The 15,842-nt window shown below is 37.5% G+C and overlaps 1 protein-coding gene across 2 annotated transcripts in view; it reads right to left on the bottom strand.

The window, feature by feature from the left end:
* The window catches only part of glceb (glucuronic acid epimerase b), a 57,035-nt gene that overhangs the window by 16,864 nt on the left and 24,329 nt on the right, over positions 1-15,842 (bottom strand). For both annotated transcript variants that reach the window (XM_015007843.2, XM_015007840.2), the window contains 2 exons: positions 13,997-14,111; positions 2,159-2,672 (listed from right to left, as the gene is read on the bottom strand). In XM_015007843.2, the coding sequence (XP_014863329.1) occupies positions 2,159-2,663 (505 nt within the window). In that variant the 5' untranslated portion in view covers positions 2,664-2,672; positions 13,997-14,111. The remainder of the gene's footprint in view (positions 1-2,158; positions 2,673-13,996; positions 14,112-15,842) is intronic.

Genomic DNA, 15,842 nt, shown 5'->3' with positions numbered 1-15,842 from the left:
AGAATCAATGTTGAGCCCAGAGGTTTGCTTTAATTCTTTTATGACCCATTTCCACAATACACACACATGTTCACAGCGAGTGGTCATCTTCCTGCAGCACAGGAAGGATTGTGTAAATTGTCCCTGTGCAATTGGTACAGCTCAGACATAAATGTAGGAAGTTGTGATGTGCAAGAGCTACAGACCAAATTATTTACGGCATTCTTCAATGAAAAAGTACAAACACATGACCCAAATATAAGATTTAAGGCTCTTATAATTAAAGCTAAAACTTTACTTAAAGCCGCAGTATGTAACTTTTATATATTGTTTTACATATTTGCTGAAACTGTCACTATGTGACAGTATGGTATGAGACAGATAATCTGTGAATTTTTTTAAAGAATAAATAAAGGTCCTCTGCTTTCTTCTGCTGCTCCCAATATAGCCAGGAGGAGAGTCTTAGCGCTGTCAATCATGTCCACGTGTATGCCTTTGTTGTTGAGTTAGACACTAAAATGCATTATCTTTGAGCTTTAGGATGTAGCTTGTTTCTAGCAAAATTATCTCTGCAGAAGCTAGCTAGTACATCCAGATGAGCTAATATAAGAGCATGAACACATATTGATGACCATATGTTAATAAATGTATGAAATGAACAATGAAACTGTTTATATGATCAGATTAACTTGACTATGTTTTATCCTGAATCAAATACAAGTCTTTGTTTTGTAATGTCCAACTCGTATAGCCATTTAATTCAGTGCAAATTCAATCCACTTTTAATGCAAAATGACATAAAAAGTGTCATTTTCTGAATGACATCACATGACAACCAACATTCATGCTCATGACAGGTGGTATGTAATGCTTATGACATGTCAGGCTTATGCACACCCCTTTAAATAAAGGGCCACCGCATTAGATAATTAATATTTGGTCATATTTTGTGCTAAACTAACAGGTTTTTATATGGCATCAAAGTCTTGACTTGCATCTTGTCTTATGTAGCAACTAGTATTTTATATCCTGTTTCAAGATTCTAAATTCTGTACAAACATTGAAATTCAATCATGTAAATGACAAAAAATAATAAAGTCTAAGAAAGTCATTTAACTCCTAACTACTTCTACACTTTCTGGCTGTTTCATCAGACACTGCTGGTCAGAGGTCAAAACGCCGTCCTAGTTTTAACCTTTCTGTAGTTAAACATGTTGGCAGGACATGGTGTAAGAGCACCTGATTGAAGTCTACCATTGTTAATTTTATCCCTGTTTGCAAACCCTTATAAAAAGGTTCTTACTTTTTCACATGGCTTCAGTGTCAACTGTGTTCTTCAGTTAGCCAAAGTAAAACCAAGCAAAATGAATAATGCATCTTAGCAAAATTAAAACCCATTCGCTGGTGTTGCTTTTGTTTTACAAACACTGAAAACACCTCAGCTTGTCACAAAGGTCTGAAATTTACACACACACACACACACACACACACACACACACACACACACACACACACACACACACACACACACACACACACACACACAAAGACAATGCAAACATTAAGTCACAGAATTGTAAGATATACGAGTATATGAGTACCAATAAGGGAATTGTGTGCCTTATTGGTAGCTCTAGCCATTTCGTGATAAAAGAAAAATAATGAATATCTATTTTGCAATTTCACCTAAGTGTACCGGGCCACTTCTTCATGCAAGCAAGAAGGAGAGCTATATTGATGACCATGTGGTTTCAACTAATAGCCTTTTAAAATGAGCTATTGATCCTTCCTGGCAATTATTTTAAAAGGAACCAAAAGAAAAGAAAAAAAGAAAAAAAAAACACACACAACTCTGATAAGAAACTGAGAGTGGACTCTCAGACTTATACCCAGGTGTCTGTCAGAAGATAAACCCCGACATAGTCTTGATAAGAAAAGCAAACATTTTAATGGAAATTAAACCGTTTCCATTTGGTAGTTACTTAAATTTGTGGGTCACTTTTTCGTTAAGAACAGACTCTTGACATTAACACAGCTACCTGACATTTCCTGTGGAAAACAGGGCAACTATTTTACCTTTACAGGTATGCAAAAAGACAGGCACAAAGTTTAGGTAGTTTAAGGTCGTTCACAAACTTTAAAAACGTTGCTGTGGACCATATAATTAAAATCTCCTTACCCTCAACTCCACTGATGCATTTGACACGATCGCGGACCTCCACATTGTATCCCTCAAAGGACATGAAGACTCCTTCGGGGTGGTAGGGCTCACGCTGGGCGTAGACCTTGGAGTAGCTGTGCTGAAACTCGAAGCGATCATAGCCATCATATTGCACCACCTTGCCGTACACTTCAAAGTATTTTTCCACCCAACTGAAGGGCAGGTAGATCTCCCCTCCCTCTCGCCTGCCTTTGATAGTGGACTCATCGTTGATGTGGCAGTCAATTTCTTCATATTTGATCCCACCAACAACGCCAACAACAGGTGGAGGCTCGGGGGGTTGTGGAGGTTGCTGCTGGCTGCTGCTGATCTTTGCACTTGGAACCACAAAGGCGGCCCGGGGCAGGAAACGGATGGAGATGTCACGGGAGCAGCGGTTCCATAGCAGCACCGTTATGAGTGTGAAGAGGGCGCATATGACTATGAGCGTCTTGTAGTTCACCCGTGCAGCCAGGCAGCGCATGGTCACAACCTGCCCACATAAAACAAACGCAAATAAAGTGTCAAAAGCATGCGCAAATGATAGTGTTCCCTTTGATTTGGGGTAAATAAGCTTTCTTGAGACCTGTTGTGAAAAATGTGAAGTTCAGCTGTCTGACAAAAGACAGCCTTCTGTTTTACCTCATTGCAAAAAGATGGACGAAACATTCATTTTGCAACTGTCAAATTAGGAGTTGGTTAAAATGGCAGCTATGTATGTGACACAAACAAAAGGTACTTCCAAAAAATGTCTTGGTTTTCATACAGATGTTTCTTGGCCGATGTAAAATGAGTCTTTGTTCTTTTTAAAATCAGTGGAACTCATAAATCTGACTATTCCTCCAGTCTCTTACTGCTGGGATCACGAACACTGACCTCGAAGTCTTTTTGGTTTTTGAGACGTTTTCATCTTTCAGTTGGTGGGTTACCAGTTCGATTCCCAGCTGCATTAAAAATGAAGTTGATTTTTGTCTGATTTTAGAATTCGTTTGATCTGAAAAACATAAGTTTCAAAAGCAGAAGAAATCTGTAAAAGAGCAAGTACTTTTTAATGGCACTTTAAACTATTGTGGTATTTTGTAAAAGTGTTTGGGGGGAAAATCTGCACTACATCTGTGTCAGGAACACACAAGGACTAAATTAGGCCACACACAGTGCGAGTAAAATTGTGCGTTCTGAACAAAAACAAAAAATTGCCATGTGGCTCTGACGGTCTTTTGTCGCAAACAAGAAGTTCTGGTTTGTGCTTTGATTTCCGGAGTCTGAAAGCCTCTCATTAACTTTGACAAAAACACTAAGGAAGCTGACATCTGTGACAGCTTTTCATGCATATCTTTTGTGTTTCAATCACTGTTGTTCCTGACAGTAAGTAACAATTTACTAAGACTAATGTTCAATTTAGAGTTGAGTTTTCCCACATTCCTGCTTTCCTTCAGTTGGAGCTACAAAAGGTCAAACCATGATGAGAAAGGTGCAAGGAGGAGGGGGTGTCGAGATTTATCAACCAGAACATTTAAATCTCATTAATTGGTAGCTTGAAACAAGGAGTATTTCTTTATAAGTCAGCTAGCAAACCATAAGAGCTTTAAAAATACACATAAGAAATATAGAAGACTATAGATAATAGACATGCACACATTGTAATGCAGAACGCTGTATTTGAAACCATTTTTAGCAATCGAAAACAATGTTTAAGCTTAGAGGAGTTGATCAGAATATTTTCGGAATCAAACTAAATACATCCAATGCAAAATGCAATATATAATTTACAGCAAGAATGGACAACACTACTCTTAAACTAAAAAGCTGCTCCCCTTAGAGAGTTTCATTTTTACGGTTAAGACTGTAACGCAAATGCTAAGTGATGTTTTTGTTTGTTATTTTAATGTTGCTGCCATTAAACTTTAGGACACCAAGTCTCTGACCTGTTCAGTCAATATTCTATCTGCAGATCAAACCGAGTCTAAACCCAATTACCCTTTCTAAAAAGGTTTACACCATCACTGATGTTTTGCATTGACATTTCTGAAACAATTCTTGAGACTTTATTTTTTTTATTTTTAAATAAGACTGCTTTAATGTCACCACCACCGTGTCATCATTGACATTCTGCGTCGAACATCCATTCCCAAATAAATACACCACGTGGTAGAATATTGTAATTAATCAGTGTGTTAATATTTGGTATTGAAAGAGCTTTAATTGCAGCACACAAAGCAGACATGTTTCAGGCCCTATTGTGAATCAGGATTCATGTTTCTCTTTGACATTTTCACCAAGCAAACAAGAAATCAATGCACAACCTTTAGCTTCCTCCTCCACACTAATTACAGCTTACTGCCCACAGAATTTACTGTTAAAGAGATGACCGAGGAGGGAGAGGGGAAAATCATTACTATCCAAGTTCATTTCACTGCCTCATCTTAAATGGGACGCTGCTGAAAATGGGTGTGATTAATGTACAATAATTTTGGCAATAGTAATCCACTTTTACAATGCAAAGTCGAGTCACTGTGCAAGAGGCACCTGGAACAATGTTAATTTATGAAGTGGCTCCAATCAACGAGGGAGGTGTACACAGTGTTTCTAATAGCAAACACTGTCAGAGTACAAATTCAACAAAGCATAATGCAGAAGTCAAATTAGAATTGCACCTTCTGCTGCCATGAACAAACACGTCTCATCTCTGCCTGATCAATTACTGAAATGCGTATTATTGACATTTGGGGACACTACAGCTCAGTGCAGTGATGAAACGCAAAACTGCTCACAGCTCCAACACTAGTAGAAAAATGCAAGTAAAAAAACAACAAAAAAAAACACACAGACTGCACCTTGAAAGATAAGTAGGACTGGTCTTGACAAGCAACTCTCTATAAATGATAGTCTCTTTTTATAGCCCTCTGCTGCTCCCAGTTTGAAATACACAGGCTTAGGTACAGAAGCATAAAAAGTATCCCATCACCTTCCTCTCCGTGGACACAAATCAAAAACGATGTCCTGTTTCAGAGATGCAAATTAGATGTTTTCTTTTGTAAATGAAAAGGTAAGGGCAAAGAGACAGCTCAACTTAAACTCCTGCCATTTGTGGCAATGCATTATTAAAACGACAGAAAAAAAAGTATGCATTCTGATTTTACCTTAGAAACCACATCTTCAAATTCTTCCAAAATTTATTAAATTGTGAAATCAATATTGCTCTTTTTAGATAACACAATGAGGTATAAAACTCTGTAGTTGCATTTAACAAAGAACCCAGCAACTCACCAGCCACCTGGCCAATCATGCTGAAGAACTGCTGAACATTTGTCAGAAAGTTGTTGGTGTCAAGAGCTCAGAGACAAATTCAAGGTGAGGACAGCAGCTACAGGACTATGAAGAAACACCTAAAGTCAGAGATCCCAGAGGTTCTTTCTGGAAAGATTAAACGAAAGAGAAACTTGACTGAGTAGATGGATGAACCTGTGCGGGTCACTAACGGATAAAAGGAGTGAATCAAGCTAGAGATGTGTGGGTGAGGCGCTGGTGTGAGCCGGTGTTGTCAAGAGATCAGTCAGACCTTTTTAAAGTAGATGATGAGCAGGAAACTATTTCCTTAACCTGTTTCTAAAAGCGAGCGCGTCAAAGCTGCACTGTAAATTTGAAAAGGTCTCGTATGTCTGGGAAGTTCTTGCTTCGCATAAAAGACTGTTTACCGCAGCACCACATGACAGAAGGACATTTAGAAGCCGCTTCATTTGAATATGTTATGGATTTGGAACATTTAGTCTGACCAGCATCACAGGCCGTCAGCATCTAAACTGCTGGTTATTATGCTTAGACAGCTTTCAAAGGTTAATTTGTCATTTTACTGTCAGAATGATTTTTTGTTTTTATCATTTGCAATCTGATTAAAGAAGTGGTTTTAATAGTAAAAAAAAATTGTTTTTCTCACAGCCAGAGAAAAACCCTCCTCAGAGTCTCACCATTAATGTTCTGTCCACACCAGGCCTGGACAGTTTGCAAAACATATTTTTTTGGTCCATTTGTACCTCCAGTCGCACAAAAAAGAGGAAACCTTGTTTTTTAAAAAAATATGAGCTGCAATTGTTTTGGGAAAATTGTTAGCCTTCAGCTGCTTTGCTGTTTTGTATCTTCCCTTAAATTGGGATGTAGTTGATAGAGGAAAGGTTTATTGGGATTTCAATATTTTTTTTTTGCTAGTTGATTTCAAGTTTTATGAATTTCGGCTCTGCATACCAAAATAATATTTTTTTTGTTTTTAATAGAGTTTTTCTAGGGTAGATGTTCAGAGATGGCTGTTTCAAAGATACCAAAAATCCTAGAGAGTTGGATACATGGTATATGTCAGTGCAAAAACAGGAAAGATAAGAAATCACAGATTTATTGCAACTAATGTAGCCAGAGCAATGTTAATATCACAATTGCATGATTTACTAATGCCGTGCAGCCATTGCAGAGAAACTGGGATACATTGTGATTTGTGTAGTTGAAGTTTCTCCTTGCAATTCAATTTTCCATCAAATAAAAGAGAGAGCGTGTCCAAGACATACCGGATTAGACTTTTCCAGTGATGCAATGAAAGACAGAGATGAGATGTTTATTGGTTTTACTGTGCCAATCTGTGCTTCAGCTATTGAAAGTGAATAATTGTATTATTTGGAAGGTAAATTCCCTTTGTATTTGGGATAATTGACCAAAACATGACTGGCACACTAAATTAACAAATGGAGTCATCTCTGAGAACATTACCGGCCTCTATAATTTGGCACCTTACCCCACACATTCATCTGTGACTCAAACTGATCCTTCTGGATCTGAATAATTTATTTAAAAAACAAAGCTATCTCTCCTGTGTTGCTGTTACTTAATCCGTGCCTAAAGGAAAATAATTTCCCAAATAGACAACTTAAGAAGAGTGCCGTCATCTTCTTTTACATCATACATGTAATGAAATGTTACTCGATTACTCTCCTCTACATTCCATTTGCACAAATTGAGTCATTTGTAAATCGTATTTGCTGCTAAGCAGTAGTTAATTACAAAGCAAACAGCATTTCTGCAGCTTGTTACATAGAGTGCTGCATTGTCCCCGATGTATTTTGACCCAGATTTATGTGCATCTATTGGGAGGATGTTCACATCCGAAAAACAAGAGCCTTGGCGGATTCCTGAAAGGCTCCGAATGATTTGTGTTTGTCTTCAGAACTAGAAAATAAATGACTGTCCTTGCTCTGCAGAAAGGACGGCAGTGGTGCATTATTGTCATGTTGGGGAGGAAGTCAGAGATCCCTTAGAATACAGATTAAACAAATGTAGCTGTTTACAGAACATCCTGTACCAAGGGCAAAATCATTTCTAATAAATACACTGCCACAATCTTACTAATATTTACTAATTTGTTTTAGTTTGTAGGGCATATCAACTCTAATCAGACAAAAAGTTTAGAAAGTTCTATCACTGCCATTTGTCTTTTAGGTTTGAAAATGAAGGTTTGTTGGTATAATTGAGATCTTTGTGCAATCCAGCAATTACTAGACAAGATCAGCTGGTTTTATCCCTCTGATGATAATGTGAGATGAAATTTATACATTTAAAAAAACTGCACAAAGCTGGTCAGAAGATGAGAGGCAATCCTTTTGGAGGAGAACCCCCTGACCCCCAGTGCTGGACAGGATTAATGCAAAAAAAACATCCCACTGAAAAATCAAAGCAGCTTTTCAGATTATATTGTCCCATAAGGAACAACTGGAAAGGAGTACAAAAAATTCACTTTACTAAGGGGCTGCACCCAATGTCAGCATAGGGGAAATTTGGCTCAGTTCAAGTTAATCAATTAGGAAAACTACATTGCCAAGTTCCAGGTTCTTAGTAAAGCAAACGCCACTCAAGAACAAGCTTATGTGATTGTTTTCACTTCAAATTACTCCCCTTCCCCACCCCCCAAGTAAAACGATAAGTTTTCATAGGATAACATTGCCATAACCCTTGATTACATTTTTCTCTTGTTGACAGGAGGTCCAGAGCACTCTGGACTCTGAAATGTCCAGAGTGCTCCTTGAACAAAAAAAGCAACAGGATTACAGTGTAATGATTCTGCTGACCACTCAGTTAACCCCATCGGCCTGATCTGTGGCCCTCCATTCAGCGCTGCTCTGTTCAATCCCCAAAGCTCCCTGCAGGGGACAAATGTGCTTTCTGAGCCCCTTTGTCAACATTAACAATATTATTTGATATAAATCCAGTTGATGAAAATTAATTCCTGCCACAGATTTTCAAGAAATACATCTTTCCAGACAGGAATAATAAAAAAAAAAGTTTATATACTTTTCCTTTTGACCAACTGATCAGATGATGATATGTCCTATGTCAAGAGCTCTGCAGTATTTGGTAATTACACTACTTTTCTCCACATGGCAGGTTAAGCTTCAGTAAGCCTTATGTTTATGAATAAAATTTGAGGGAGCTTCACAAGGAGTGGACTGAGGATGGAGTACATTATGATAATAAATGTAGCACATTATGAAAAAATTAGCCCATCATGTTATGGAAAGACGGTCCACACGATTGATGCAAGAGAAAATTTTGGTTTTTAAGAAAATGGCTGTCACTTAATCATTCGTCAGTCAATGAGGACAATTAACTTTAGATCAACTTAATAGATAACTTGCATCCCTGAACCAGTTTTTGGTACCTTTACTGTTCTTGACTGGCCAGCAAACTTCCCTGACCTGATACAACAGACTGAATACTCCAGATGATCCGAAGGCTGAAACCACACGGGCCTTCTACTATCCCCAGCAGAACCACACACTGATCGCCTCCATGACACACCACACTGATGCAGTAATTTGTGCAAAAGGAGCTACCAGTATTGAGTCCATGTAAATAAACATGCTTTTCATAAGCATGACAGTTCTTCTGTTTTATATGTACTTTTCTTGCTGGTGTTATATAAAAATCTAATTTTATGAAAGTGAGTCGAGAGCTCCAAGCTGTGTGTGTGTAATGACTCATCAACTTTATTAACAAATATGGAACCACCATTTTGTTTGTTTTTAAGAGGAACTAGTATTTGCTTTACAGCTTAAAGGTGTAACTAAAACAGTATTCCACTTCTCTACAATGACTTATGAAAACAATGTGTGGCCTTGGATGTTTCATTGTTTAGGAATGAAGCCCAGGACTCAAAATAAACAAAAAATAATTTTCAGTCTGGCAAGAATACCTAACTTTGCTAAAGTTAATGCTGACAAGTTCACACTGCAGCAGAAACAGCAAACACCTTTACCTTTACATCTTTGCTGTTATTGCAGAACATCAGACATGTTAAAATGATTGTGAACATATGTTTGTTGCTGTGTTTATATAAAGCATCTCGGCCTGATGCAGCATGCCTTTTATATTAACAAGCCCCTGGAGATGGAGATAATCATCCAGCAAAGTTCAGGTAATCTAAACAAGACTAAGTGAGGTTGCCGTACAACAACCACAGATTGCTTATGCTAAATAAGGAACCTGCAAGTCTTTAATTTATTCAAAAGCTAGTGTATGTTAAAATAGTTACTGATTTATTATTTTAAACACCAAATGCATTATATTGTAGCAGTAATCTAGTAGGTTTTGTTTAGGGAGCTGGGACAGAGTGGAGATCTGACTAAATTAAATCTATAATTTAGCAAACAGCTCTGACTGTCTAATGAACAAGCTGCCAGAGAACCCTCTTCATTTAAATACAGCAAAAGCAGCAGCAGCTTAGCTAAACAAACCAAAATCTTAAAATCCATTTACACTGTATTTAAAAGTCATTAATGTTATGCAAAGTGAATTATGAACAGTGCCAACTCCGCATCTCCGCATTTTGAGTCAAAATGTCTCTCTTTTTCCAGCAAACCACTTTAGACCATGCTAAGTAGAGTGATCCTTGAAACTATGTAACGTACATTTTATTCCATGCTGTGGGCAAACAATCTTCTCGGAGGCTTTGCTATAAACTCTGGTTACATCCTATAATCCACAGCACGCTAGCAGGCAGCCCCTGAGATTATACATTTTAGGGTGAAGGCAGCTGACGGAGATGGATGAGGATAGGATGGAGAAACTCCAGGGTGAAATGAGCTGTGAAACCACAGACTTGTAACTACGATCTCAATGATTGGCACGCTATGGGTTAATGAGAATGTACTGAAGCACTTTCTGCTGCGTGCTGGTGTAGGCGCCAGTGTCATTTATCTTAGATGCACATTTTATCATTTGTAAAGGAGTGTGGGTTGGAGACAATGCAGGTGTGTCGTTAGAGGCATCGACTGTCACAAAGTGAAATGTGAAGAAGGCAATGATCTTAAAGATTCGTGCCATGAGTTTTTTTCTTCTCCCCCCCCACAAACTCATGTGCAGTCAGTATTAAATTGTCGAGTGCTTGTGAAGTACTCTTGGGCTGGATTTGGAGCAGATGAAAATTTAGGGGTTTTGTCTCTTTAGCAAATTTTCCAGGCATTTCAGTGCACTCCTCCACTGGAGAAGTAAGGTACCAATCTGTGACAGCCAGTAAGTAATCAGCTTATTCTGCAGCTGAGAGGCATTTTAGCTCATTTAAAGATTGTGCGTGTGAATAAGTAGGTATTATGGGTTTCTGTTTAGTTTCACAGTCTGATTAGGATACTGTGAATCCTTAAGGGTATATATCCAAGGCAGCTTGTAACTTCTTCACTAAACTACATCATAAATTCTGTTTCCTTTTTTTCACTTTATTGTGACAGAATAAGACGAGACAGATAATCCTCTGCCTCTTTCCTGTGGTCCTGCCGGGTCCATACACTGCTCAGTCAGAAACAACCAATCAGAGCCAGGAGGAGGGTCTTAGCGCCATCAGTACACGATGCACCTGTGTCAACTGCAGAAAAACAACTTACCATTACAGGACAATTAGTTTATCATCTGTCATCAGTGGCTATGGTAACTAGCAACCACAGCAGGCTGCTATGATACTAGAAGGAGATGTAGCATAGCAGAGAGCTAGGGGAAGAGTGTGAGCAGCGCACACATCAGGATGATTGACAGCGCCAAGACCCTCCTCTTATCTCTGATTGGTTACTTCTGATTGAGCTGTGTATTTTTGCAGATGGGAGTAGGACCACAAAGGCAGAGCAGCTTGATTTTGTTTCAAATGATCAGTCTCAGACTGTCACAAAATAGTGACAATGTTAAATACATAAGAAAACATTTTTTATAAAAGTTGCCTACTGCTGCTTTAAGAATAATTTTCAATTTATTCTTTACTGCCTGGTTTATCCAGTTTCTGTCCTTTAAGACGGACATTTCTAATTATCACAGGGTCCGTTTCTCAATTTGGCTCTGTTCTGGAATTCCCCTACCGAGAGACAAACAATCTTTCTATTCTGCTCTGGAAAGAGGAAATTAAGTATTCGATTTGGCCAGTGATGGGCTGAAGTTATTTTCTTTTACACATATTCTACTAGTTAATCTGTCGCAAACTTAATACCTAGCTATCTGTCGTTTTTTTCTGCGAGATACGTATGGCTCTTGTTCGGAGAAGATAACATGTTAGCTGCTATTCTATCAAAAAAGGTGCAGTTATGGCGACACAAGATTTCATGAGCATTGCTTTCCATACGCCACATGTCAAAGCTATTTTATCTGCTTGTGATTCTGTTGCTCTGCAATTTGATAAAAAATAAAATTAAAAAGTAACTCAAAAGGACTGCTCCATTTTTTTTCCAAAAGAGCTGCAGACTTGGTTTTGATTTAGTGAGAGTGACAAGCAAGCATATTAAATGATTGATTATAAAAACAACAATAGTACCTCTATTGTTTGCCAAGACTCAGAAGACAAGTATAAAACTGGAGGCAGAAGAAACAATTGAGACTTGTCAGTCACAACAGAATTTATAATGAGCTTACATCTTCAGTATGTTTTGCTAAAAGACAGAAAAAATACAAGTTGGAATCATAATAAGTTGGAATATTCAGGGTTTAATATTTACATAGTAAGCAGAACATTTGGTTACCTTAAAAGATTCCCGTCTCTGACTCAAAGCTAGTTAATAACTACATTAGTGGCTGTCCAATAACCAGAGGTAGTCAGAGTATTCAAAACTTTTACTCTAGTTTAGCAGCAGGTAAACTTACTCAAGTAAAAAAAAAAGTACAGAACAGTAAATGAATGTAACTGAGTAAGTGTAACTAGTTACTAACCACCCCTGCCATTAGCAATCAAGACAGGGGAATAAAAAGAAATGAATACCAACAAAAAAAACAAAAAAAAAACAAACAAAAAAAAACAAAATTGTTCTGTGTTTTAGAAGGTGTCACATACAATCATAGCAAAACTTAAACAAGAAAGAAAAAAAGCACACACACACACATCTTGTTTGAACCTGTAAATAGTGTGCACTTATCTTTATTACTTTATTACTGGAAGGACAGGAAGATGCAAAATTAAAAGGACCTTTAACAAGCAGTCACACAGAGACAAATCTGTACCGCAAACAACAATCATGCTTTGTTCAGAAGCAGCCAGTAAGTGAGTAAACTGCTTTGAGCTTAATGCGTGAGTGTGTTTTACTGAAGAGGATTAGGCCAGGCATTACCACAAAGCTTATAGCTGAAGTCTGCAGGGGGATTAAGACAGCCATGACTCAAACGAAGGGGTTATAAAAGAAAAATCACAGGACTGTTTGAGAGGGAGGTCAAGAAAAGTGCTTGTCCTGCCAGCACAAAGCGAGCCTGGAAAAATGTTGAGAAAGCAGGGATGTAAATGCTCTCTAACGTAGAGGTAGGATTTAGTACTCACAGATACATTTACTGTAAATATGAGCCTCGGCTTGAACTGTCGAAACAAACAAGACCAAATCACACAGATTTTGAGAGCGACTGTTCTCATGGGTCCATTTATGAGATCAAAACTGATCAAAAAAACTTTTGTGTTATCAGAAATATCATAACTTAATGTTCACATAGACCATAAGTCTGCATTTCTACAAGCTCACATAATGTGAAAAATGGCTAAAATGGGTGGCCATTTGGAGAAATCAGGTTTCAAGTCATATGTACTTAAAATAGTCCATTTTGAGTGTGTTTTGATGTTTTAGGTCAATTTTTCTTTATACTAAACAACATTGCTTCTTTTTACTGTGTCTGTGTCCTCTCTGCGTATATCCACCCATACAGGATATGAACAAGTCAAACTGTATAGAAAGTCAAAAATCAGAACTAGCAGAGGGAAAATTTGGGAGTTTAAGTTCAGCTGCAAACAACAACCATTTTATTGTTCACATTATCAAACAGAAACATCTCATTCTGTAAAATTAGATGTTTTATCATGTCACATGTCACACTGGTCTCCTCAGAGCTAAAATATAGGGATAAAACAAAACATTATTGAAAACTAAACAGCTATATTGAAGATAGGTGAAACAGACCAACCATAAACAGTCATCACCGGTGTGAAATTATGTTTGACTGCATAAAAAGGTGGGAAGTGTTTCAGGCTTCTCCAGTGAGACAATTATCTGTGTTATACAAGGTAATGAACCCATGTAAAAGACTAGGTCATTTTCATAGATCAAATGCTGTTAGAAGATGTTAGAGATAATTTGGATAATGAAGTCAAGATGATATTTGCATGCCGAGGAGTAGATAAGGGGTGTTACAAAAACAGTCAATGTCAGAACAAGGTCATAGTCGAGAGGCATGCTTCAAAGACGTCTGACAATAAGATTATCTCTCTGTACTTTTTTGAGCTTGAAGGCACCAGAGACCCTGATTTCTGACAAAGACAACTGAATGGCGACTGACCTCCTCAGATCTTTCACAAAGAAACAAACAGCTGGGTCGACATCCCGTCCACCTTCACCATAGTCTGCGCTCCGCTGGATCTTCTGCTTTTCACCGCCTGCAGCTGCTTCAGCACCTACACGTGACGGGAGGAAATGTGAACTCCATTATTATGATGCCTGAAAATGGACAGCGTTCAAATGTGAATCATACATGAGAAGCAAGGGTGTCAAAAAAAAAAAAAAAAAAAAAAATCCTATATCAGCTATAATATATCACATTTCCCACCAGCAGGACAGGACAGCTAAAGCACCGCTGGGCTAAAGATTTAAGGAATTCTTCCAAAACTATTGGAACCATGTTTTCTTGGCCACAGAAATGACAAAAAATGTGTCAGCTGTTGTTGAGTTTGCAAACAATTATTTTTTTTTTCCATGTTTAATACAACGGAAAATGTTTTATGAAACGAAAGGTTTCTGTCTAAAAAATATGTATAAGATACACGACCAATTACAATGTAACAATATTTTTACTGTATTAATTAGGTTTAAGCCGTTATGTAATATTGTGTAGCTTTCCTCCATATCAAAACAGTAGACAAGGTAAAAGTTGAAGGTGTTTATATCTTTTATAAAAGTATGTATCTTGGATTCAGTGACGAGATTAATTGGAAAACAAACATTTCTAAAGTGATAAAAAGATCTGAATCATACAAAAGTTAAAGTGGCACACTCAGCTTGAGAAGAAATGGATCTAGAAATGTTTGCAGTAATTACACCTCAAATTTAAATCATTTGACTAAGCTGAGAAAAATATGACCTTAAATAAATAAATATGATCGTTTGTGACAATTTAATTTTCCAAGTATTATCCATGAAAAGTAAACAAGAAGCCTTAGCTATTAGCATAGGGTCACATTTTATTGTTCAACTGCAAGGTCTACCATCATCAGACGATAAAAGATGTTATTAACAAGTTACTATCACACATGTAGTCGAACAAAAATGGTGTTTAGTCAATGGTTTGGCCCTGGATCACAGTTATAATTGCTTGTGTGGCCATTTGTGAAAATTAATTGCCCAACCCTGTCAGAGAGCGTCATGATTTAGGCTGGCTGTGTGTACTTAAAAGAAATCAATAGAAATTCTTTTGGATCATTGATCAAAGCAGCTTTTCAATTCCGTTAATAAACAAATGTAATTATCAGCTGTAATACTGGACTTTTGGATTTGGACACTGATGCACTATAAATTAATACCCGAACGCAAATGTAAATTTTTAATTGCTGCCATGATTAATTTATAGGCTTTTCAATAGCAGAGTCATTAATGTACAGCCAATCCATCAGTGTTTATGTGCAGAGTGTGACATGGATGGTTTCCTCTGCAATTTATGTAACAGAGTCATTTCCAACCCCAGTGGAAACATGTTATTAAATTAAAGACGGTGCTAAATTGCTAGATCAAAGAAAGTATATTGATCATTTCATAAAATGTGGTCATTTACAAAGCACTTTAATTAGATGCTGGAGCAAAGAAACCAGCAGGACACCCTTCTGTCACTGCATGGTCCATTGCGACTTTTGACAATGTTTGAAGAGAAAAACAGATCTGAAGCCTTTTTAAATCTAGAATCTTGTGTATTTTTTCCCTGCATTTTTCTCCCATGTAGTTTTTGTGCCAAGATGAGACAACACACTCCATAGTTGTATTAATTGTACAAGGAGATAAAACGCAAAGAAAACAGTCTTTCCTGTGGAAAAAGACTTTTTAAAATATTTAGGAATGATAAAAGCGCATGTTGGATATTGGGTGGAAACCTGTACATACTACTATGCAGTACAGAGGATAACCTAAAATTAAAAACA

This window comes from Poecilia mexicana, unplaced genomic scaffold, assembly GCF_051168715.1.
Source record: "Poecilia mexicana isolate PSO_F unplaced genomic scaffold, ASM5116871v1 scaffold_3, whole genome shotgun sequence".
Taxonomy (NCBI): Eukaryota; Metazoa; Chordata; class Actinopteri; order Cyprinodontiformes; family Poeciliidae; genus Poecilia; species Poecilia mexicana.
This window is presented reverse-complemented; position numbering and strand designations above follow the sequence as displayed.